Consider the following 23,295-nt stretch of genomic DNA (forward strand, 5'->3'; position numbering starts at 1 on the left):
TTTAAAACCCCACACGGGATTGACATACACACACTACTATATACAGAATAGATAACTAATAAGGACCTGCTGTACAGCACAGGGAACTCTGCTCAATACTCTGTAATGGCCTCTATGGGAACAGAATCTAAAAAACAGTGCATGTATATGTATAACTGTATATGTATAACTGGTTCACGTTGCTGTACACATGAAACGAACACAACATTGTAAATCAACTCTACTCCAATAAAAAAAATTTTAAATAAATAAAATAAACAAAATAAAATTTTTAAGAAATTGTAACGAAAATGAAAGGTTTTAAAGTTTTTTGGATCATTCGCTGGTTGACCACTCGATTAAAATTGCTGGTTTACTCAGTGCACCTTAGTAATGCGTGCTTCCTGTTTCTTTTTTGTGACTAGTCACTTATTAATAAAATGGAATATCTTCACAAAAAAAAAACCAAAAACTCATATGACAAGACACGTACAAACAGCAAGGTGAAAGGAAATAAAAACCTAAGAGGGGCATGTGGGACTGTAAGGGGTTGTACCTCCCACTCTTGGGTGTTGGCCGGTTCACACTGCAGGTACCTTATGGAGATTATAATCAAAAGATTTTTTTAAAGGCCACTTCCCTGTGTGGGGGAGGAAAGGGTGGGGGCCCTCACCTCCGCGAGTCACAGAATATTCCAGGAAGGGGCGCTGATAACCCGGGGCAGGAAGGTCAGCTCACCGCTGTGTCAGTCAGCACATCCCTGCCACGGGGGGTGAGGGGAGTGCCTCAAAGTGGAGTCCCTCACACCAGGAAAGAGCGTGGGCTTTACTTAAGAAAAGGTCTTTTGTCTTTATCTGGAACCAGTACACAGGCTGTGGCCCGGGGACCAAGAAACCAAGATGGCAGCCAGAAGCCCAGTGGCCCCGACACAGAGAGGAGGCCGGGCAGAGAGTGAGAGGCTGAAGGGGTCCTGTAGGGGGACGGGGCGGGGGGCAGGGCACAGAGAAAGAGGACGTGTCTGAGACTTAAAGAGGAAAAAAAAAAAGAATTTGGGTAAGAATGTTCTTTCCTACTTCTAGAAGGGCAGTTCAGAAACATACTTTGGGTACTTGTAATATGTCAAGCTTTTGTTTGTCTTTTCTGCAATTATTTCCCTCTGCTTCTCTTTGATATTTGGGGAAATATTGAAGGGTTGTTTTTCCCTGAACATTCACGGGGGGTTGGCTTGGTGGTGGAGGTGGCCGTGGGCAGCAAGAAAGCCCCAAGGGAAATGTAAGCAGCAGCCGGGAGCCGTCCAGTCTCACGGGCCCTTCCCGGGCTCTTCCCTGCTCACACCTTGGGGTCTCCACCTGTTAGGTTCGGTTGTTTGTTTGTTTGTTTTTGGCCACCGTGCTCGGCATGAGGGATCTTAGTTCCCCGACCAGGGATCGACCCTGTGGCCCCTGCAGTGGAATTGCACTGTCCTAACCACTGGACGGCGAGGGAATTCCCACCACCTGTTAGTTTTAAGGTCAGTCTTTCCCTTGGGGAATCCACAGGCCTCAGGCCCAGGAAAAGGGCTCAAGAGATGCGATATCACCCAGCTTCTGAGGGGATCTAATAGGTACTTTGGAGACACCCCTTCTTTTGTTCTGATGCACCATCCTCCAAAAATCAGCCAGTTAAGATTCAGGCAGATGCATGTAAAACCCACTCCTTAGACAAACAAATTACGGTACATCCACAGGATGGAACGCCACACGGCAACAGGAAAGGATAAATGAATCAGCGACCCGCTCAACCACACAGGTGAATCGCAAAGCACTGTGCAAGGTGGAAGAGGCTGGCACAGAAGACTGCAAGCTGTGACGGCTGCACGTACATGTGATCGCAGAAAAGGCGTGGTGATAGGGACAGAAAGGAGTTCGGTGTAGGCAGGGGCATGGGTGGGAGCTGGAGGGATGGGACGGGCTGATAGGGAACTTGCTGGGGTGATGAAACGTCCTCTCTCTGGACTGTGCTGTACATGTGTCAAAACACACGAACTGTACTTCTGACCAGTGGATTCTGTTGTGTGTAAATCATGCCTCCAAAAAACTGGGTTTTAATGAGCTAGTTCTAAAGTGACCCACAGAAGACATCACAGATCAAGTACAAGAATCAAAGAGCTGATTCCAAGGGGACCAGTGGCCCCCAGCTTCCAGGGTTCTTGACTGATCTAAGAGGTCAAGAATGACAGGTCTCAAGGTCTGTCCAGGGGCTTGGGAAGAGCTCAGTGGCAAATGAAGTCATCTCTACAAGTCAAATACTCTCTCCTGCGAGTGGAGGTGACACGGCGAGGGGCAAAATCATCTCCTCAGTTAAGTTCCCCAGAGCAGGGCCGGGGGCCTGTCCGCACACGGGGCTCACCCAGAAGCTTCTAAAGATGTGGGTGCCCTGCTGGGCCACGATGCCGAGAGACTGAGATTTGTTCTTTTCGCGGCTCTCAGGCAATTCCAGCGTGCAGCCAGGGTTGAGTACGCGTGGTCTCAGGGAGAGGTCAAGGGGGTCCCTGGCTCAGGGCACAAAGCCCCTGACCTCCTGGGTGGACAAACACAAGGGCCGCGCCTACAACTCAGCTGCGCGTGGCTGCGTGCGGTGACCCCAACCCAGCCTGGCCCTCCTCCTCTCAGCCCCCATGTTAGCAAGTCCAGATGACAGAGTCTTACCTTGGGCAGTGCGTCCCCTGCTTCTCATACGGGCAGAGCTGGGCCACGGTGGTGTAGCAGTCCAGGTCCTGCACTGTGAACGGGAACACGTCGGGGAAGGGTCAGGTCACGGGCTGGCCTGGGCCTTAGGCTCCCGGCCTGTGAAACGCGCTGCTGGACAGTGGTTCTAGGGGTTCCTCAGGCCCCCGAACTGGGATGAGAACTGGGGTGAGGACACCGCAGGTGCCAGGCCCCAGGGCTCCTGGCATCTCCACCAGCGCCACTCAAGGGATGAGACAACACCCCAGGCCCAAGTGTGTTTACAGGTCAAGGGTGTCATCAGCCCCGACAGTTTCTCTGTGGGGCCACCCGCCTCTCATCCGCGTCGCGCTTCTCCACTTTGCTGCCCTTCCCTCTACGGCGCCATGCTGGGGCCTCGTGGCAGGTGTTATTCTGATTACACACATGGGGAAACTGAGGCCCAGAAAGGCTAAGAGACCTCCTGAGGCTGCACAGGACATGGGTGAGGGGCCCGGTTTCTGATTCCCAGCCTACAGCTCTTTGCTCACACCCTTCCCAAGGGGCAGACGACTCCTTCCTTCAAGGTCACATGTTGTGTTTCAACAACAGATGTAAGAAAGCAGTTCCAATGCTGTCCACCTGTGGTCTCTGACAGCCTGTCCTTGTCTAGTCCAGGGCTCAGCAAACTCTTTCTTAAAGAGTGAGAGGGTAAAGCCAGCTCTGTGGGCCCTATGGTCTGTGTTGTAACCACTCAACTCTGCTGCTGTAGCAGAAACCAGCCACAGACAATGTGGAAATGAATAGACATGGCCGGGTGCCAATAAAACTTTATTTACAAAAACAGTCAGCAGGCAGGATCTGGCCTTGTGGGTTATAGTTTGCCCATCCCTGGTCCAGCCTATCACTTGGATGGGCCAGGGGTCTGTGCAGCCATTGGGCAGGGGGATTGGTTTAGTATACCAAGGGTCTGCTATACAATGGGATGCCAGGGAGATCATTAAAATTAGGTTTAGAAGTTCACTTAAAGGTACAGAAGTATCTCCCTGATACATTATTATTTGAAAAAAATGAGGTTACCGATTCCATTTCAATCTTTTAAAATAAATTTATTTATTTATTGGCTGCTTTGGGTCTTTGTTGGGGCACATGGACTTTGTCTAGTTGTGGGGAGCGGGGACTACTCTTCATTGTGGTACGTGGGCTCCTCATTGCAGTGGCTTCTCTTATTGCAGAGCTCAGGCTCTAGAGCACAGGCTCAGTAGTTGTGGTGCATGGGTTTAGTCGCTCCGTGGCCTGTGGGATCGGACCAGGGCTCGAACCTGTGTCCTGGATTCTTAACCACTGCGCCACCTAGGAAGTCCCTCCATTTCAATTTTTAAAAGCATATCAATGTATATATTATCAATGTATATAGTCTTAATACATAGGGAAAAGAAAATTTACAGGTATCCATCCAAATGTTCAGAGCAGTTATCTCTGAGGGGTGGAATTTAGGTCTTTTTTTTTTTTTTTTTTAAACGATTCTCTGTATTTTTAAATTATCTTAAATAAACAGGCATTACTTTTGTGATAAGGGGAAAAAAGCTACTGTATGTTTTTATAAAGACATCTAACCAGAGGACTTCCTAGGTGGCGTAGTAGTTAAGAATCCGTCTGCCAATGAAGGGAACATGGTTTGATCCCTGCTCCAGGAAGATCCCACATGCCACAGAGCAACGAAGCCCGTGTGCCACAACTATTGAGCCTGTGTGACACAACTACCGAAGCCCATGCGCCTAGCGCCCATGCTCCACAACAAGAGAAGCCACTGCAATGAGGAGCTCATGTACCACAAAGAAGAGTCGCCCCCACTCACCACAACTAGAGAAAGCCCGTGTGCAGCAACGAAGACCCAATGCAGCCAATAAAATAAATAAAATTAATTAATTAATTAATTAAAAACATAACTAAGGGGGATGAAATTTCCAGGGAAACCCAAGATAAGCTGTGTGTTGTGGTCATATAAACAAAGACTGGCCAGCTTACCTTTTACTTTCGACACCGTGAATGAGCTGGAAGACTTGTATTTGCTGTGAAAGGAAACATTAGATAAATGCAAACAGAATTGCTTCCAAAAGTTAACCCTTGTGTTTGTACTTATTTTATTCACAGCCTCAACTTCACATTTTCCTACTTGTGTCCCAGCAGCCCGAAAGCCCTGAGGACATTGTAGAGCAAGATCTAGCACGAGAACATTCTAGAACAAGGCTTGTTAATCTTCTTCTGCCAAGGATCCCTCTAGCAGCCTGGTGAAGCCTATGGACACCGTCTCAGAACAATGATTTTAACATGCATATGAGACATTTAAAAGATTAAAAGGAAATCAGGTATTGTTAATATCATTAGCAAAGTATTAAAACAAATATATGTTAGCGTAATAGCTGTGCATCTCTAGTAAGGCATTAAAAACAGAATCTAGAGGCAGGTCTTCTAACTACTGTCATTTAGGGATCATGACGGCAGGGACTGTTTCGAGACATTTCCAGCAAGTGGATTCCTACCCGTGAGAAAGTCACCGGCCCTACCAGTGCTACTCAGATTTGGGGCTAACATCCATCACGCAAGAAAATACTGCATTTCGACTAGAGGTTAGTGAGACAAAAGCTTTGATGTGCTCTGCGATGATGTTCACAGACCTCCTGCATTCTAAGACATGAAGAAGCCCACTCTGGATGCAAAGTTGGCCATTGGGAGGTACCAGAAGTGGCTTCAGGACACGCGTCCCAGGCAACACAGGATCTGAACCCTTGGCCATGCCCACAGCTCCATCAGTGCTGGGGCTGAGCTTTATCTAGGCCAGTGAATCTCTGTGAATATTTTCTCTCCGTGAATAATTTCTTTGCTTTCATTTAAACTTCCTTGCTCTTTTTTTGTTTACATAACCCCCCAAATCCCCAGCTAAGACAGAGGAATATTGCAACATTGCCCAAAGAACCAGGCCTTTCCAAGCAGAATGACTCAGGTAGTTTTTGAAATGTTCTGAGTGGCTTCATTGTTTGGAAGGAACACAAACAAGAACATGCCCCCTGGTAACATGAGTGTCTGCTGGGTGCCTTCCTCCTGCAGCCTCTGGGATGGGCACTGACACGGGGGTCCCTGACATGCTGCCCTGTGGTGGGGGGGCTGGGTGTCAGCCACAGGCCCTACTGTGGCCCTCATTTATAAATGAGGGCACTGCCACCCCGATGGGATGAAGAAGCCAGCCCAGCTCACACAATGGGAGGAGGCAGAGCCAGGTCTGTCTGACCCAGAGCCCCTGATGGCTTCCGATGGCTTCCACTGGCTCCGGGTCCCCTTGTGCCTTGGAGGCCATGGGCACATCAAGACACGCCTCCTGCTGCTCTCCATGCCCCCCCACCCCCACCCCCCAAAAGCCAGAATGGCGAGGATGGCCTGTCCTGTCATCCACCGACACACCTTACGTGGAACACATCTTGCAAAAACAAGTAAGTATGTTTAAAAAATGAGAAGCCTCATTCTTAGGGAAAAAAAAGTGCCAATCAAGAGTTAGCCTACAAACTCAAAGATACCATCAGTCATTACTGAGGTGTCTGAAGAGTGCTCAGGGACAAGGGGAGAAAAGGCGGGATTCAGAGCTCATATCAGATTGCAAGACTGCATGCTCTTGAAGGCTGAGTGCCCAGATTATCTCTGGGAAGTGAGCATGAAGGGATTAGTATTTCCTTACTTCTGTTTTTCTATATCTTAATGGCTATATGTACATTTCATAATTAAGAATAGTATTAATTTCAAATATAGAATCAACTTTCCTAAAACCTACAAAACAAACAGACAAAAACTCAGCCACGTTAAACACACACAGAAATCCACTGGAATGAAATATGCTAAACGGCCTACGGGGCGATTTCTGAGTTATGGGATTAAGGTCATCTTTACTGCTTTCCTGCTTCTTTATATTGTTCAGTACTTTTCAAAGTTCCAACAATACTCTCACAATCAGAAGAGAAGTTTTCGGGAACCCCGATCGCAGAATGGTTACCTCAAAGACTGCACGCCGTTCCTCTCGGACTTGACGAAGAAGGGGACCTTCCCGTTCCTGGTGACGTCCACCAGGCCTCCCTCGTCGTCCAGGACCCCGTAGTGAATGGCGGCTCGGCAGATGCTGGAGGCCTGCGGGGAAGGCCAGGCCGTGAGCACATCTGAGTTCGCTTTTGTCTGCGATCACTTCCAGAAGCACCCGAGGTGCCTGTCCTCACCCCGCAAAAAGCCAGAAAGTCGGGCCGAGGCTCAGCCCGCTTCCGACCAGACCTTGCTCTATGACACGTCTCTGTTCCCAGGGTTGCTTATCTTTAACAACTCATCTGAGCTGCTTTACAGACTAAGAACGGTGACAAACAGCCCTTTCTCCCCACCCAGTGGAGCACGTGAACACGAGGGCTGACACGGAGACTGGTCTGCTCGAGGGTCGGCCTCGGTTCCCGAAAGCGGCTTCAGAAGTCTGTGACCCCAGAAACACACACAGGTCAGCTCTACAAAAAGGGGGTTTGACTAAGGAGGGGAAAGGAAGTCTGTTCACCCGAAAACCAGCCGCCTGCTTTTAAAACATAGACAGGAGTCCACACAAGCCATTTAAGGAAGCACTGGCCATACTTACGCTTTCATAAAAGAGCGTTCCAAAGAGCTTTGCCCTGTTGTGTAGGCAGCCAGCTGGGCACTGGTACCTGGCAGAGGAAAAAGAAAATGATTTTCAGAGGTAAACACGTTGATGAAACCTCATCATGAAGTTATTGTTTTTTTCTTCTTCAATAGCTCTCTTATTACATATAGAAAAGCGTCAGCGATATAGCATGCTTTGTTTTGGAGCAAGTCACAATTCACCCAGGCTGAAGTTTATAGTCACACGGACACAAATGCAAATTCAACTTGACCTCCTTAAAGATTATTTTCAGATTCAAATTGGATAGATGGACAATTCACAGAAGAAAGACAAGTGCCTTCAAAGGCACCAAAAAAATCCTCAGACATCAGTCACCAAAGATGTGCAGAGTAAAAGGAGGTGGCATTTTCCAGGTGTCAAAAGTTTTTTAATAGAATAAAACTCAATGATGTGGGGATATATGTATAAATACAGCTGATTCACTCTGTTGTATAGCAAAAACTGGCACAACAGTGTAAAGCAATTATATTCCAATAAAGAGGTAAAAAAATCAAAACAAAACAAAACAAAAAACTCAGTGATGGTGATCATACTCACAAATATCAATTAATCTTTCCAGAAAGGCTTAAAAATTAACATCCCTTAACCATAAACAAAACAAAAAGACAACCTACGGACTAGGAGAAAACTGGCAACTGAAGCAACCGACAAAAGATTCATTTTCCAAAGTATACAAACAGTCCATACAGCTTAATATCAAAAAAAAAAAAATAAACAATCCAATCATAAAATGGGCAGAAGACCTAAATAGACATTTGTCTCAAAAGAAGACATCCAGATGGTCAATGGGCACATGAAAAGATGCTCAACATCACTAATTATTAGAGAAATGCAAACCAAAACTACAATGAGGTATCACCTCACACCAGTCAGAGTGGCCATCATTAAAAAGCCTACAAATAACAAATGCTGGAGAGGGTGTGGAGAAAAGGGAGCCCTCCTACACTGTTGGGGGGGAACATAAATTGGTGTAGTTACTATGGAGAACAGTATGGAGGTTACATTAAAAACTAAAAATAGAGTTACCATATGATCCAGCAATCCCACTCCTGGGCATATATCCAGAAGAGATGAAAAACTATAATTTGAAAAGACACATGTACCCCAATGTTCATAGCAGCACTATTCACAATAGCCAAGACATGAAAGCAACCTAAGTAATCATTGGCAGATGAACGGATAAAGAAGATGTGGTATACATACACAATGGAATATTACTCGGCCATAAAAAAAAATAAAATACTACCATTTGCAGCAACATGGATGGACCTAGAGATGATCATAGTAAGTGAAGTAAGTGAAAGACACCATATGATGTCACTTATATGTGGAATCTAAAAAAAGATACAAATGAACTTATTTACAAAACAGAAGCAGACTCACAGACATAGAAAACTTATGGTTACCAAAGGGGAAGCGGGGGGTAGGGATAAATTAGCAGTTTGAGATTAACATATGCACACTATTATATATAAAACAGATAACCAACAAGGACCTACTGTACAGCACAGGGAACTATACTCAATATCTTGTAATAACCTATAATGGAAGAAAATCTGAGAAAGAATATATATATATAACTGAATCACTTTGCTGTACACTTGAAACAGAATCTGAAAAAGAATATATGTATATATATGTATAACTGAACCACTTTGCTGTATACATGAAACTAATACAACATTGTAAATTAACTATACTTCAATTAAAAAAAAGAAAAAAATGCATATCCCTTGATTCTTGAATCTCCCAAGCTAAAACGCAGAAAGACCTCCAGTTATTCCAACCATTTATAATTGGGAAAAACTGGAAGTAAGTCAGCAGATGTCAAAGGAATAGCCAAATAAATTTTTGTGTGGCCAAATGTCAGAGTATTATGTAGCCACTAGAAATGAAGTTTTTGAGGAATACTTATTGACTTTGGAAAATCTTACGTGAAACCAGTAGCAGCCTAATCAGTGCACAGAATAAAGGTTGGAAGAAACTACATCAAATTGTTAGTGATATTGACGAGATTCTGGGACACGTATTCTTTTCTTTCTATTGTTTTGGTTGTTGTTTTCCTGAATTACAATGAATAGGAATACCTTTTAAAGTCAGAAAAAAAGTCCATTAAATATTATTTTTGTAAAAGCGCCACGTACAGAAGACTGATGTGCCAGGTGGTGGGCCAGCTTCCAGGAGGTGTGCCATCGGGGCCCTTGTGGCTGCACGTGGGCTGAGCTCTGTCTACTGACAGGAGGCCTCTAACAGTCTTCATGTGGACAGACCCTTGCCTTCTCTGCACTTGGGGAGGGTCCCGTCTACCCCCAGCAACTCTTCTGATGCTGTCTGACAACGAATGTTCTCTGGACCTTGTCATTTGTTGAAAATCAGGCGCGATGCTCTCGTAATGAGCTAGTGGTTCAGGAAGGCACGTCGCCACCAAGGGTCAACACGGGAGCGTTCCGGGAACCCCAGACCCATGAGTGTGCAGAGTGGAGACCCCTTCTGGACGATGGTGCGAGGGGACAGACAGGTATTCCACCATCCTTGTTGCCACGTCTTGCCCATCTCACCAACAAACTGCCTGGCTCGACGTTCGCGGTACTTGCTGGCCTGTCACCAGCTGCTCGCACAATGACGTGGGAGCCCCTTGATCGTCTGACCCTGTGCTGCCCTGTCTGTCCCAGGACACGCCTGACAAAGTCTGAGCGAAGCGTTGTCCTGGCAAACCAGACCCCAAATCTCCGTGGAATCAAATAGGACCCCCTCTTTCAGGTAATATACCTAATATACAGTATACCTTCTCCTTTTAGCATGTGCTTTAAATAATGTGATTCAGCTTTAGATGAACAGATGCCAGAATCCACAGGAAGAAGAGTGAGGGCCCCTCCACCGATGGCCTGGTTTCCTGCTGTGAACCTGAGGGTCTATGTGAGACCTCTGCACCTGCTGGCCATTCACTGCCAAAGGGAGCAGCCCGGCAGCTATGTTGCCAAAACCAAGCTTGTTCTTCTTGGCAGATGTTTTCCAACATCTGAAGTGGACGACACTAAGCGACTCCGTCAGCTAGATGAGTTCATTCAACGCTGGGGGAGATGCTGGCCGCTCTTCGTCGGGTGGGGCCCCTCGGGAAGCAGGCCGACTCAGATTCCGCCGCAGCCGTGCTGGACCCGTCCATGGCCACACCTGCCCTAACGCTGCCATGGCCCCATCGTCCCTGGCACAGAGCTCTGGGCTGCCCTGTAGCCCCTTCCCGCAGAGAGGTGGGAGGGAGCGCCCAGCCACACCAAAGCGTCGGTCAGGACCTCCCTGTCAACAGCACACCTGCTGCTGGCACACCCGGCATTTCTACAGATGTGGATCAGCTGACAGATAGTGATGTGACCCGTGACCGAGAGCAGGTGCTTCAGAGGGCTGTAGGCAGAGGCAGAAGAACAGGCCAGGCCTTACCTGTTGCATGTGGACCCTTTGCACTTGTCCTTCATCTTGGTGTCACACTTGATGACTTGGGCTAGGAGAGAAATGCAGAAATACTTGTCATATTGATGAGTCTGAGTTAGAAGACCCCATGCCCACACCGAGGAACTTTCTGGAACATTCTGGAATCCATGTCATAACGAGAGCAGGAGCACTGCCCAGGGGCTGCAGCCTCAGGGTGAGGTTTGAGTCCCGGATCCCCTTTCTAGTAGCACTGTCTCCTTGGACATCTTCCTTCTCCTCTCTGAGGTTCGAGCTCTGCTTATGAATGGGGAGGGGTATAGTACCCACCTCCACGCTCACAGCAGTGTGAGCCTTAAATGAGAAAGTAAATGCAGCCTTGGAAGCGAGGCTGCACACTGAGTGCCCCGCAGCCTCACAGGGCTCTGGAGGGCGAGCCTTGTCCAGCCCGGGAGGCAGGGACCCGGCTATTCTCACCGGTGTCATCTCCCCCCAGCCAAGATGATTTTGCCAAACTTTCCTTTTTGGTTTATGTTATAGGGACATGATGGGATCTTGGAGTAGTGTTATAGTTTGACAAAAAAGACACACATTATTTTGTAATTTTACGTTCTTAAAAAAGACAACGGAAGCATTTGGAACTTCTGGACAGATAGGAACATAAGTGTATTTCCTGGTCAAAGAAAGCTACAGCTGACTAAACAGGCATACAGTCCAGGAGAAAGACATTTGAAGGCCCAAGAGGATAGAGACTGCCAGGGGTGACAGGAAGGGCAACTGACCAAAAAGCAGAGGATTTTTGAGAAGGATGGGCGTGAGCTGGCCTCCTACTCAGGGTGAGTCCGGTTCTATGCTGTGTGAGGTTTGGAGGGAAAACAGAGACACCGGCGGGCAGGGAACCCACGCTTGGTGCCGTGTCTGTAAGAAAAAGCCCTCCAGAGCCTCAAACCTTCAATAAGGCACCACATACACAGGTGCCCCTGGGCAGGGGAGGGCAGAGAGAAGCGAGCCCCAGAGGCAGAGTGTCTTGGGAGACCAGGGAGAAGAAAGCGCGACAGAGGTGAGTGTGAGAACACTCCGCGTCTGGGGGCTTCTGGAAGTCTCCAGGAAAACATCCAGCTTCCTGCCTTAAGGGGGCTGTCGGAGGCGACTTGATGATCTCAAGGTACAGCTGACACTGGGTAACCCGCGTGACTGCAAGTCATCCTCACAGCACCCTGACGGAGCTGCAACGGCTCCGGGAGGAGATGGGTGAGGAGTAACAGGTGGGAACATCAACACACGGCCCAGGAGGTTTGTCCCAGGTCTAGAAGTCATAGCCTTGCTCCTTAGTAACTGCTTCAGTTCTCCATTGTCAAGAACACAATGCCCCCCGTAAACTATGAAATGCACGTGTCCACATCTCACCGATTTAAAAAAATGCTGATGGGGCATTATTGCTCCCACTGTACGGATGAGCACATCAAGTCTCACACAGTAAGGTGATGGTCTGAGTCACAGGGCTGGCGCGTGGCGACCGTGGGAGCCAGGCTCCACCCTGCACATTCATCCTTCCTTCGGGACCCGGGCACTTCCAACAGGAACCAGATCTCAGCCCAGGTCCTCTTTGAAAGGACAAGAGAAGGTCTAACCTTAAAATACCTGCCGGGGGAAAAGGCCACCCAAGCACAGCTCCTATAATGCTTCTTTTGAAATGACTTAAAAATATCATTTTTTAGAAACGTCTTCAGGTTGTGCTTTTTGCAAGCTACACCCCACCCTGTTACCCGCTGTTTGTCCACTTGGAGACCTCTCAACCCACCAGATGCCCTCCCCCACCCACCCCAAGGACAACTGCCCCCTCAGGAGGCAGCTCGCAGGACAGGCAGAGGACAGAGCCACACTCACTCATGTAGTTCACGGTGGAGGCTTTCTTGGGCTTCGAGGGTCTGATCACCCTCGGCTGGACCCAGACGTGCTTCTCTTCAGGAATGGGGGCCGTCTCCACCTCATTCATCTCGTCCGTTTCAGGTTTTTGGTCGTACGTCTCTTAATAGTGAAGAGGGAGAGGAAAGCAACATGCTGGGATTCAACCAAAATGCATTTCGGAAAAAATAAAAAAGCAATTTGGAAAGTAAGCTTGTTTGAGGTTTGGTTTCACAAAGGGTCATTTCAGTGGCAAAGAGAAAGTTACATCTCAGGGCAGTGCTGGCCAGGTGGAATTCTCCCCGCCAAGGGGCAACGGATGGCTCTCTGCTCGCTGGGTTTGCTTTGGACGCAAGAGCAGCTGGGCGGACCAGGGGTTAGGAGGCCCCGGCGCCCGCCCCTGCGTGATCAGAATGGTTTCTTGTCCCATCTCTGCCTGCACACCACCGTCTGCCCAAGGAAGCAGCTTCAGGAAGCCACCTCTTCCTCTGACCCCAGACTGTAGCTGTCTCTGCTGAGGGTCCTCTGGCCCTAGGATCTCACTGGCAGAGGGGTCCTCCTCATTTACAAGGCTTCATGACACACAAAGACCCCTGTCGATGCTCTTGGACCCCTCTGCCCCTCACCGTCAGTGCATTCTGCTTCCTTCCCCACCCCTGCAGCTCAAGATCCCTTAACCTTTCTCTGCACTGAAGTTTTGAGCCAAAGACCCAGCTCTTGGTTAAAAAAACGTAATTCATCTGGTCCCAATCTTTTCCCCACCCAAATATTATTACTTCTCCAAGCATGACCACGACCTTCACGTTTCAAAACGTGCTAATTCACCGAATACATCGCATTTATTAAGCATCAGTTTATTTATCGTCCAGTTTTCATCATGAAAGGCAACTATTAACCACTCGCTGCGATCTGTAAATAGGCCACCTGGATACCAAACCATAAATCCCAGCCAAAGCAAAGCAGACTGTTGCCGTGTGAGTCTGATTGAATGCCCTCATCAGAGATGAACGGGTGCACCTCTCTGCTGGGGGACCTCTGCCCTCCCAAGGACGTCTGTGGACCAGAGCTGGAAACCACTGCCTCCCAAGCTCCTCCAATGAGAAAAGACAACAGGTGTGTTTGGGTAAGAACGATTTCAAGGAGCAGGAATGAAGCACTCCCACAGGCCTCTTTGTGTCGGTGGATTAAAACTCAAGTCCCATCAAGTGTTCATCAACCCCAGCCTTATCCCCACTTCTCCTGAAGAGCAACAACTTTTCTCTGAAAAGCAGACCAAGTGTTCTGTGTTGATACAAGATATGCAGATGAAAGGCAGATGAAATCTTCTCTGATGCTTTTCGAGGCTGCGATATTCTGTGGCTGTTTCACTGGCCAACTCCTCACAGCACAACCACCGCCCCAGATGAACCATGGCCAGAGAAGAGGATGGGATTGGGAAGAGGGATTTAAACTGGAGGAGAATGCAATCCTGAGTCCCAAGTTCATTATCAGAGCTCACGGACATCCACGTACCGCTCCTGGATGGCGTGCTCACCACCACCCGCCTCGCCCCCCAGCTGTAAACTCCCTGAGGCCGGCAGCCAGCCTGCTTCCCACCCCCACTACACGCAGCAATGAGCACAGAGTCGTAGCTCAACAAAACCTGCTCAGTGAAGGATGATCACAACTCCCAACGAATTCTGTCTTTGAACTCTTTCGGGGAAAAAAAATAGTCCCAGCAAAGTTTAAAGACGTTTAGAAAAGGAATTCTGAAAACATCATTTGTAGCCAAACGCTATAGGCTAAATCTTTACGAAGACACTGGGTCTGCAAACACCACTTGGGACCCAGCGGCTGTCTCTGGTCTGTCTTCCCGTCAATGTGGCTATTCAGGTTTGCCCTTCACTGAAAGCCAGAGCTGTCTTTGGAATAACCTGGGTTTTCTTCCACTGGCCTTTAGGATTTTTATACCTCATAATCGCGGCTTTATTTAGCTGAATACAGTTGGGGAAGGCCGTCTAAAGCACTTGAGGGCTCACTATTTAAGAAAACGGGCAGACAGTCCTCGCCCTTAGACACACACATGAAAAGTGCAACGCTTACCCAGAGGACGGGTTCTTTTTGAGCACATCCTAATTAAGGTCCCCTGTGTGGACCAGCACAGGCCTGGGGAAATTCCACGCCCGAGTTCACTGCAAGGTTACTCTGTGCCCCATCCAGCTCTGGACCGGGGGTCCCGGGGCACCGAGCATTGCTACGTCATTCTGCAGACTCCCACCTGGGTCCATAAGTGGGGACGGAGCTCACAGCTAATGTCAAGCTCTCGTGTCATCCTCTCGTTGCCCTGGGAGGCATGAGCAGCCCCATTTCACAGATGGGAAAACCGAGGCTCAGAGAGGCTATATGACCTGCCCAAGCTCACACAGCTGACAGTTGAACCACCTTTCCCCGAAGTCCACGCCCCTCACTGCCACACAGGGAAAGGCCGGAGGGATGGAAACCTCTCCTACGGTCTACCTTATCCCTGTTCCAGCTCCATGATAGGTCAAGGTCTTGCCAGGCACCTCAATAAACGCTTATTAAGGAGCTTATGCAGATAAGCAGCTTTAGAGGAGACTTTCTGCATGGTTAGCTAAGAAATCAGGATGCCCGCCAAGTGAAGTTGGGTATTTTCCACCAAAAATAAAGAAACAAGTCCAGGAGGCTTCGTTGAGTAGGTTAACCAGCATCTAGGCTATCTTTGTGTGCATCTGTTTTTTGAAAATGACCCTCTGTGGGGATATCGGGGGTATATTTATGTAGGTAACTTGCAGAACCCACCTGCTATGTGCCCCTGGGGGCCCCGGAGCAGACCGACAATTGTAACTACGGGTGATTCAAGTTCAGGGAGAGTCTGGGTGCTGTAAGAGCATGGAGGTAGGCAGGCTGCCTGTCTGTGGAAGCAGGGACGTCTCCCTGGAGAAGATGTGACACCAGAATGCGTTTCCCAGGAAGAGAAGGCGTCTCCCAGGGTCCTGAGATGGATGGGAGTCCCAGGCTGGGAGAGGGCCCCAAGCAGCCCCCTAGGTGAGGAAGAACCCCATGCCGGGCGGTGAGTGCAGGAATCTCTCTCCGCCACCACCTCTCCAAGGAAGCGAGCTGTGTTCGTAAAGCACTGACTATGTGCGGGCTGCTGTCCTCACAATTCACACCCTTCTTGCCGCATTCTCCCAGCAAACCATCTGCGGGAGAACGATATCACCACTCTCACAGATGGGGAAACTGAGGCTCAAAGAAGGTAAGCAATATGCCTGAGCACACGTGGCCAGGAACGCAGAGACGCCCGCTCTGCCTGCCCTGCACCCCAACGGCCTGCCTCGTGCGCACACGGAGCCCCCCTCCCAACAGGAGACCCAAAGGGGATCCCCAGTGGGCTTCCCTCCCTCATGGTCCCCAAATCGGCACTCAGGATCTGACAGGGATGTGCCCCTCTGGGTGACCAGACAGCAGCCACAGGACCCGGCTGAATGGTGATTTGGGGCCTGATATGCCTTGAATGTCAGCCTGTATTCTTCTCCGCCCTCCCATGACCCCCGAGGGCCAAAACATCACCCCATTTTCACACAGGAAAACTGAGGCTCAGGTGGATAAAACGCCCTGCCCAGGTTCCCACCGCCGGAACGTGCAGGGCTGATATTCCTCAGGCAGGTGTGCTGCACTCCAAAACCCACCCTTGTCCCACGAATCCAGGAATCGGAACAGGGCTATCTGGGAATATTTCACTAAGGATGGGCGTGGGGACCCACATCTCGAAGACAGTGAAGAGTTGGTACCTGAGAGGGGGTGGGGGAGCAGGAGAAATTCCATGTGACCAACGCTTACAGAGCCCCTACCACGTGGCAGGCCCTGCCAGGACCCGCACCTTCCCATGGGGCCTCCGCCTCCCAGTCTCCTGACCGCGCTGCCTCGTGCCTCCAGGCCTTTGCACATGCTGTTCCCCTGCCAGAAACACCTTTCCCTTCTCTCATTGCTAGGCTAGGTCTCCCTCCTCAGCCGTCGCCTGCTTCCCTGATCCAGCGGGTGGTGGATGCTCCTGGTACAAGGCATCTGTCACTTTCCCTGAAAGACGCCTGTCAGTCCTCAGGCCTGAACCTCAGGCTCCCAAGGGCAGGACCACGACCGGTGCCCACAGTCATCCCAGCCCTGTCACCTAGCAATGTCCTGGCACACAGCAGGCGCTCAGTACACTCACACCAAATGCACCAACGCTCTCATGTGAACCCGAGACACGTCATGGAAGGCTGGAGTTAGCATACATGGGCAGAGTGATCAAGTGGTTTGCACAAACAGCCAGACCCGGAAGCCTCATGTCCAGACTCTGGGTTGAGCCCCCCAAGCTCCCCCTGGAGACTCGGCCACCTGCACATGACTCACAACCCAGGGGACCAGCACAGCCTGGACTGTCAGACCCTTGCTCCCCACCCTGCGAGATCCCCCCACCCCCGCAGCGGACAGAACCAGCAGCAAACAGCCGGCCTGAGAGGGCCTGGGAGCCAGCGGACGGACCCCACGTCCCCCCAGCGGGGCGGGCCCGGCACGGTGGGCCGCTGCCTCCTGCCCGGCGCAGCCCTCCTGAAAGGCCCCTCTCAGCCATCACAAGGCCTGTTCATGCAGCCACGTGAAAAAACACGTCTCAGCTGCAGAACACCGTCAGCCCCTTGGCCGGCTCTGCTTCTCCTGGGATGGAGCCGGAGGAAGTAGTCCAAACTGTGAGGAGCGCTCCAGGCACGAAAAGTGTGCCTTACTTATACGAGTGGGGAGCACGGAGACCTGCTGAGCACCGGCAATCAACAGATGCTGGCAGCGCAGGAAAACGTGCAGCCTCTGACAGCTCCGGCTCGGCCTGAGCCGTGGGCGGAGGGGAGGCAGACGTTTCTGACGAGTGCCGGCCGGGCGAGCCGCACACGCGGGTGGCTGGGTGGTTGGCAGGGGATGAGGACGGGCAGGAGGGGCTCTGACAGCCCGCGGGGGCGGCCCCTGCCCGGCCTGCAGCTCGCCTGGACCATCCGTCAGGTGGCTGTTGTAAATTCCTCGTCTGTTGTCTGTCTTATACCAAACTCCGAGCACCAACAGGGCAGGGATGCCTCTGGCCGGTGCCGCCCATGGGAGATGCTCGCGGGGGGCGGCGGGGTGTGTGTGTCCCAGGGAGTTGGGGCTGAACCCCAGTCCAGAGATGGGGAGAGGAGGAGAAACCCGTTCCAAAGGGTTCTGACGCCGCTTCCTACCTCGGTAACACAAGTTGTTCTTGCAGCTGCCTCCGTACCTGGGCGGACACGCGGAGCAGGGCCGGCCGGTTCTGTAGGGGGCTTCTCCGATCCAGTTCCCCCTGAGGACAGACCAGAAACACCGTCACCGGGGCTGCCACGACAGGGCCCAGGCTGCCCCCTCCCCCAGACACAGTCAGGGAGGAAGGAAGGTGTGAAGGGGGAAGGGCACTTTGCCCTGACCTCCTCCTGTGCACAGAGTGTAGAGGATTCCAGAAGAAGCCCAGCCGGGAGCTACGAAGCATCCTTCTCCCTGCACCTCTGTCCTGTGGCCCCACACCTGCCCGCACTGCTCCCTCGCACAGCGCTGAAGGCTGTCGACACCCCCCGCTCCAGCCCTGATGCCTCTGTGCTGGGAAACTGTTGGGATCCTTCTAAGCCATTTCTCAAATGAGTAAAGGTCAACCTGATTCAGGGAGTGTCTAGTGTTTACCACATACCCCCCGCCCCCCCGCTCCCTCCATCCTTCCAACACCCCAGGAGGGACGTGCTGCAGTTCAGTCCTTTTTCAGAAGAGGAAACTGAGGCTCAGAGAGGTTTAGGGATTCGCCCAAGTTCACACAGCAAGTGAGTGGGAGGGCTGGGATTTGAACCCAGGCCGTAGGGCTCCGAGACTTTGACCACACTCTGCTCTCGGGGCTGGGACCAAGGTCCCTCTGTGCATCACAGGCGCCATCCACCTCCCTCTGAAGTTCCCAGGGCGCGAAAACCAGAGGCTGCTCAGTGGGATTCCTCCAGGGCCGGGTGGCACGTGGCGCGTGGCCAAGCCCTCCTTCCAGCACCTGGGCCTCTGGCAGCACAGGCTGGCAAGGAGAGTGACTGGGATGTGTCTTGGAAACTTTCTTCATGGCGGCCCCGTCACCTGTCCGTCCACGCAGGAAAGAGACTCGGGGCCCTGCTCCTGGGTGTGAGTAAGCTGAGCAGTGACGCGCAGTCTCCCGGGGGTGCTCCTGCCAGCCAGGCGACCCCAGCCAATGCCCCTCGACCCTGAGCCTCTGCTCTCTTCCCCGTAATGGGGTAACCTCAGGGGGCGGTCGTGAGATGCAGGGGGCAACTGTGTGACGGCCTCAGACTGGAGCTGGCCCCTGGGGACGGCAACACGCTCTCTGAGCTTTTGCTAAATCAACATCCTCTTCAGGTGACATTTCTGACAGCCGTCCAGGGCGGTCAGGGAGGGGTCCTGCTAGTGTTGGCCAGGAGACCAGCTGCAGAAAGCACGCTCTCTGTGTGCTCCTGGACAGCTCAAAATAGCGGAAGGACATCACCCAGGGCCACGTGGGTGGGGGTGGGGGGCTGCTATAATCTGCACCCACGGATGGCAGAATAGCAACCTCTCCCCCCGCCCCGAGGCTGCAGGCCGGCTCCGCTGAGCGCCTCCGTCCCACATGCAGGCTGGCCGGGGACTCATGGGCGACGTGGGACGACCCCCCTGCATGGACCATCGCCAGGTGGGCCCAGGGTGTCCCAGCGCCTGCCCTGTCACCGGGTGGGGCTCAGTTTGGTTCTTCGGACCATTCAGGCTCCCCAGACGGGCTCCTCCTCACCCCCAGCCAAGTTCGCTAGCATGTGTGGGTTCCACGTTTCCTCAGCGACACACCACGCCTCCCACGCAGCTGGAGCCGTAAATCCCCGGGTTAGTGGTCATGGATGTGGGCTGGGTGCCAGGCGTCCTGTAGACGGACAGCCTCCCCACTCTCCAGCAGCCCCAGGAAGCGCGCATCCTCCCCGCACCCATGAGGCCGTCAAGGTGCACGACCCCCCACCCCACCCCCACCCAAAGAGATCTGAGCCCAGACACCACCCCAGGGCCCACCCTCTCGGCCACGGACCCCTGCACCGCCGGGGGCTCAGACTCTTAAAGAAAGAGGCTGTGGGCATCATGGAAAACCACACAGACATCTGAAAACAACTGCCCACTGAGCCACAACACCACGGCCGAATCTCTCAGACACAAGAGGGCATATCTGTCCACTCACAGGAGGCTCCAAACCAGACAAACTGACCGATGGGGAGGGCTATCAGAGTGCTGGCCACTCTGGGGGGTACGAGGGAGCCCCTCTTTCAGCCTGGGGCCCTGGAAACACTCCCTCCCTTGCCCTGGGCACTCGTTACACAGGTATATACACAATGCGTGGGCTGAACAAGTGTGTGCCCACTGCCACTCACACACAGCAGCCCTAACCCCCAGGATGGCTGCATTTGGAAGTGGGACCTTGGAGGAGGAGATTAAGGTTCACTGAGGTCACAAGGGTGGGACCCTGACCCGACAGGATTAGTGTCCTCATAAGAAGAGACACAGAGAGCTGGACTCCCCCTCCCTCTCTCTCCCCCCACCCCACACACACACTCAGGAAACACCATGTGGAGACACAGGGAGAAGGTGGCCATCTGTGAGCCGGGAAGAGACTCCTCACCAGAAACTGACCCTGCTGGACCCTGATCTGGACTTCCAGGCTCCAGAGCTGTGAGAAATAAATGTCTACTGCTCAAGCCGCCCGGTCTGTGGTATTTTGTTATGGCAGGCTGAGCTGACTAATACATGTTTATATGTGGGAAGATTTATCAAGCTGTGCTCTTAGGATTAGTGTATTTTACTGGGCACAGGTTGTTATTTTTTCAAGAAAGTGGTAGAGACTAAATAAGAGAACAAAGGTATTTCTGGTTGGATCTTCTAGTGTATTCTTTAATATAAAGACTCACATCAAATGATTCCTCACTCCCTACCTGCTGCTCTGCCAGGAGTCCCACCACGGGGGCCAGTGGAAGCTCCTCCACGGGCTTGGGTCCCTCCCACAGATAACGTAACCCACTGCCCTATCCCTGTGGGCTGCTGACACACTGCTACCACAGGCGTGCCGGATGGTTTACGGAGAGTTTCTATTTTCCTCCCAACCTCAGCGACTCCCTCTTCAGCCCACCTTCTCACGGCCACTCCTGACCCAACCCAATAAATGAGGTCATTCCTGTTTCATGCAGTCACTGAGAAAATATGCCTCAAGGGCCCACTGCACGCAGGGCCCAGTGCTAGGACGGCGGCCAGCCCAGCGGCCAGTGTGCAAACCACAGGCTGTAAACTGGGTGAGCGTTCTCCGAGAATCAGCACATATTTGTTTGATGAGCAACGGTGGTGAATGAGTAAAGGGGTAAGTGAGACACTGATGACATCAGGATGCTGTGAAGAGGAAGAGGAACGATGACCTAAAGGCTTGATGATGTCCCTTCTGGGAGAGGAGGTAGAAAGACACAAAAACTAGGACTAGCACGAGTACCTGTCTTCTAGATTGCTAGCTGCCGCATATTTTCAGAGAAAAAGAATCCCTATGGCAGACCCCACTGGTTAGCCAGCCAACAACTACTCCTGTTTCTGACTTATTCAGGTAGCCCCAGAGGATGACTTGCAAAGCCAACTGGGGTAGTCTTATTCCTCCTTATCCTTGAGTTGTCTAGTTCTGGCCAATGACCTAAGGAGAAAGTGGGCCAAGGGTGAGAAAAGCCTAAGGAGAGAGCCTTTTTCTACCATTCTCCTCCAGTCTGTTTGGAAAGATACGATGCCCGGTGCTCTGCAGCCATCTTGAGATCACGAGGAGAGGACAGTACAGCAAGGAGACAGAAAGTTTTCATTGACACTGCTGAGCTATTAAACTAACCTAGATGCACCAACCTCTATATGCCTTGTTATGTGAAATAATGAAGAGATTTCACCACAATAGCCAGTTTTAGTTGGGTCTTCCATAGTAGGCAAACACACTCCCAACCCATGAAACCACGTCATTTGTTCTTACTTTGGAGAGTAATTGCAGACGAGGTAGACCGCGTTCTCCCAAACATCTCCCCAGACGTTTATCCTCCGGCAGGTGTTCACAGCACAGCCAATCTTGGTGGTTGTGGCCCAAACTATCTGAAAAGATGCCATCCATACATCTGAGCTCGAGGGGTAGGGCACACCAGGGTGACATAATCTGGCCTGGATCCATAAGGTGCTGGCACTAAAGGGGTGTGTGGTAAAGGGGTGAAGGACCAGATTCTTCCCCTAACCCAGTGAAGATCTATACATTTGTTTGAAACAAAAACAAAATGAACAAACACAGAAGGAAAATCTCCCAGCAATGTAAAACTGACATAGAAGTTTCTAGTGCTTACTCTCAGTTTCTGTATTTGTGAACCGGCCACATACAGCTTGGCCTACGAGCTAGACTTTGAGCAGCACTGAATTAAAGGAAAAAATTAAGGCAATGATAGGACAGAGGTTTCTGATTGGATGACAATCCCATAGGGCCCGGTGAGTGACAGCGTTTGGGGGCCGGGCTGAGGTCAGGCCTGATCTTCCAGGCTTACCTGTGTGTAGTGGGTGCACATGGCCCCAGAGCACCGCTCCGGACACCAGGGGTTGCACTCGTGGGGGTAGGGGTAGGTGTAGTCCTTCACCTCGTCATACCAGGACTGCACGTGGAAGCCGGGAGAGCGATACCTGTGGGGACAGATCAGCTGGTTCTGTCCCAGCCACCACGTGCCCAACGATGGAGCCCCCTCCCCCAGCCACCCACAGACCAGCCTGGGGGGCCTCCTTTGGGCAAACAGTCCCACACGCCACCCAGCATCTGTTAAAAAGTGCTTAAAAACCAAATCAGCCTCCTCTGGGTTCCAAGAGTGTCCCCGGGTGACCCACATGCCACCTGTGTATGCGGGAAACTCCTCTTACCTGGCCCTCAGGGAGTCCTTTTTTATGTTAATAATTATGTATTTATTTTCATATACATTTGGGAAAATATACGCAGCCCCTGAATCCCACATCTCACATATATTACTGCTTACGACAAAACTGAAGGCGTGAGTCCACTTAAAGTCAATGTAGAGAAAGATGGTATGTAGATAACTGCACAGATCTGCCCCAGATGGGACACCCACCATGGCAGGAGAGGGTCTGGAAGCTGGGAAACAGCTGGTGATGGGGGACACGGCAGACAGGTCCCTATCATCCACTCCCCCCGACCCAAGAGAAGCCTAAAGCCTCACGTTCCTGTAATGTCACAACCCGCTTCATTCCTCGGCTGCCAGGGGACCCAAGGACTCACACACAAGGCAGAAAACTCGTTCAGGGCACAGGAACCCACAGGTGCACAGAGCCCTGCACTCAGGTGGGCAAAGCCTTGCACCAAGCTCCCCTCTGGGATTTTAGCACCTGAACCCTCCCTGGCCCCCAGCCCCGAGGAGGACCCCCCCGCCAGCCACGGCTGGTGGCTGCCACCCCCTCACTTTGGCCGTGTCTGCCAGGTTGGCACGAGGAAAGAAAATACACCAGATG

The 23,295-nt window shown here is 51.4% G+C and overlaps 1 protein-coding gene across 1 annotated transcript in view; it reads right to left on the bottom strand.

The window, feature by feature from the left end:
* CRISPLD2 (cysteine rich secretory protein LCCL domain containing 2) overlaps positions 1-23,295 on the bottom strand; it is a 63,183-nt gene that overhangs the window by 16,789 nt on the left and 23,099 nt on the right. Inside the window, exons 4-12 of the mRNA XM_057713189.1 lie at positions 22,329-22,461; positions 21,776-21,891; positions 17,955-18,055; positions 12,694-12,834; positions 10,819-10,879; positions 7,321-7,387; positions 6,706-6,836; positions 4,692-4,735; positions 2,667-2,739 (exon numbers count right to left, since the gene is read on the bottom strand). Coding sequence (XP_057569172.1) covers positions 2,667-2,739; positions 4,692-4,735; positions 6,706-6,836; positions 7,321-7,387; positions 10,819-10,879; positions 12,694-12,834; positions 17,955-18,055; positions 21,776-21,891; positions 22,329-22,461 — 867 coding nt within the window. The remainder of the gene's footprint in view (positions 1-2,666; positions 2,740-4,691; positions 4,736-6,705; positions 6,837-7,320; positions 7,388-10,818; positions 10,880-12,693; positions 12,835-17,954; positions 18,056-21,775; positions 21,892-22,328; positions 22,462-23,295) is intronic.

The sequence above is a fragment of the Hippopotamus amphibius genome, chromosome 16 (genome assembly GCF_030028045.1).
Source record: "Hippopotamus amphibius kiboko isolate mHipAmp2 chromosome 16, mHipAmp2.hap2, whole genome shotgun sequence".
Classification (NCBI taxonomy): domain Eukaryota; kingdom Metazoa; phylum Chordata; class Mammalia; order Artiodactyla; family Hippopotamidae; genus Hippopotamus; species Hippopotamus amphibius.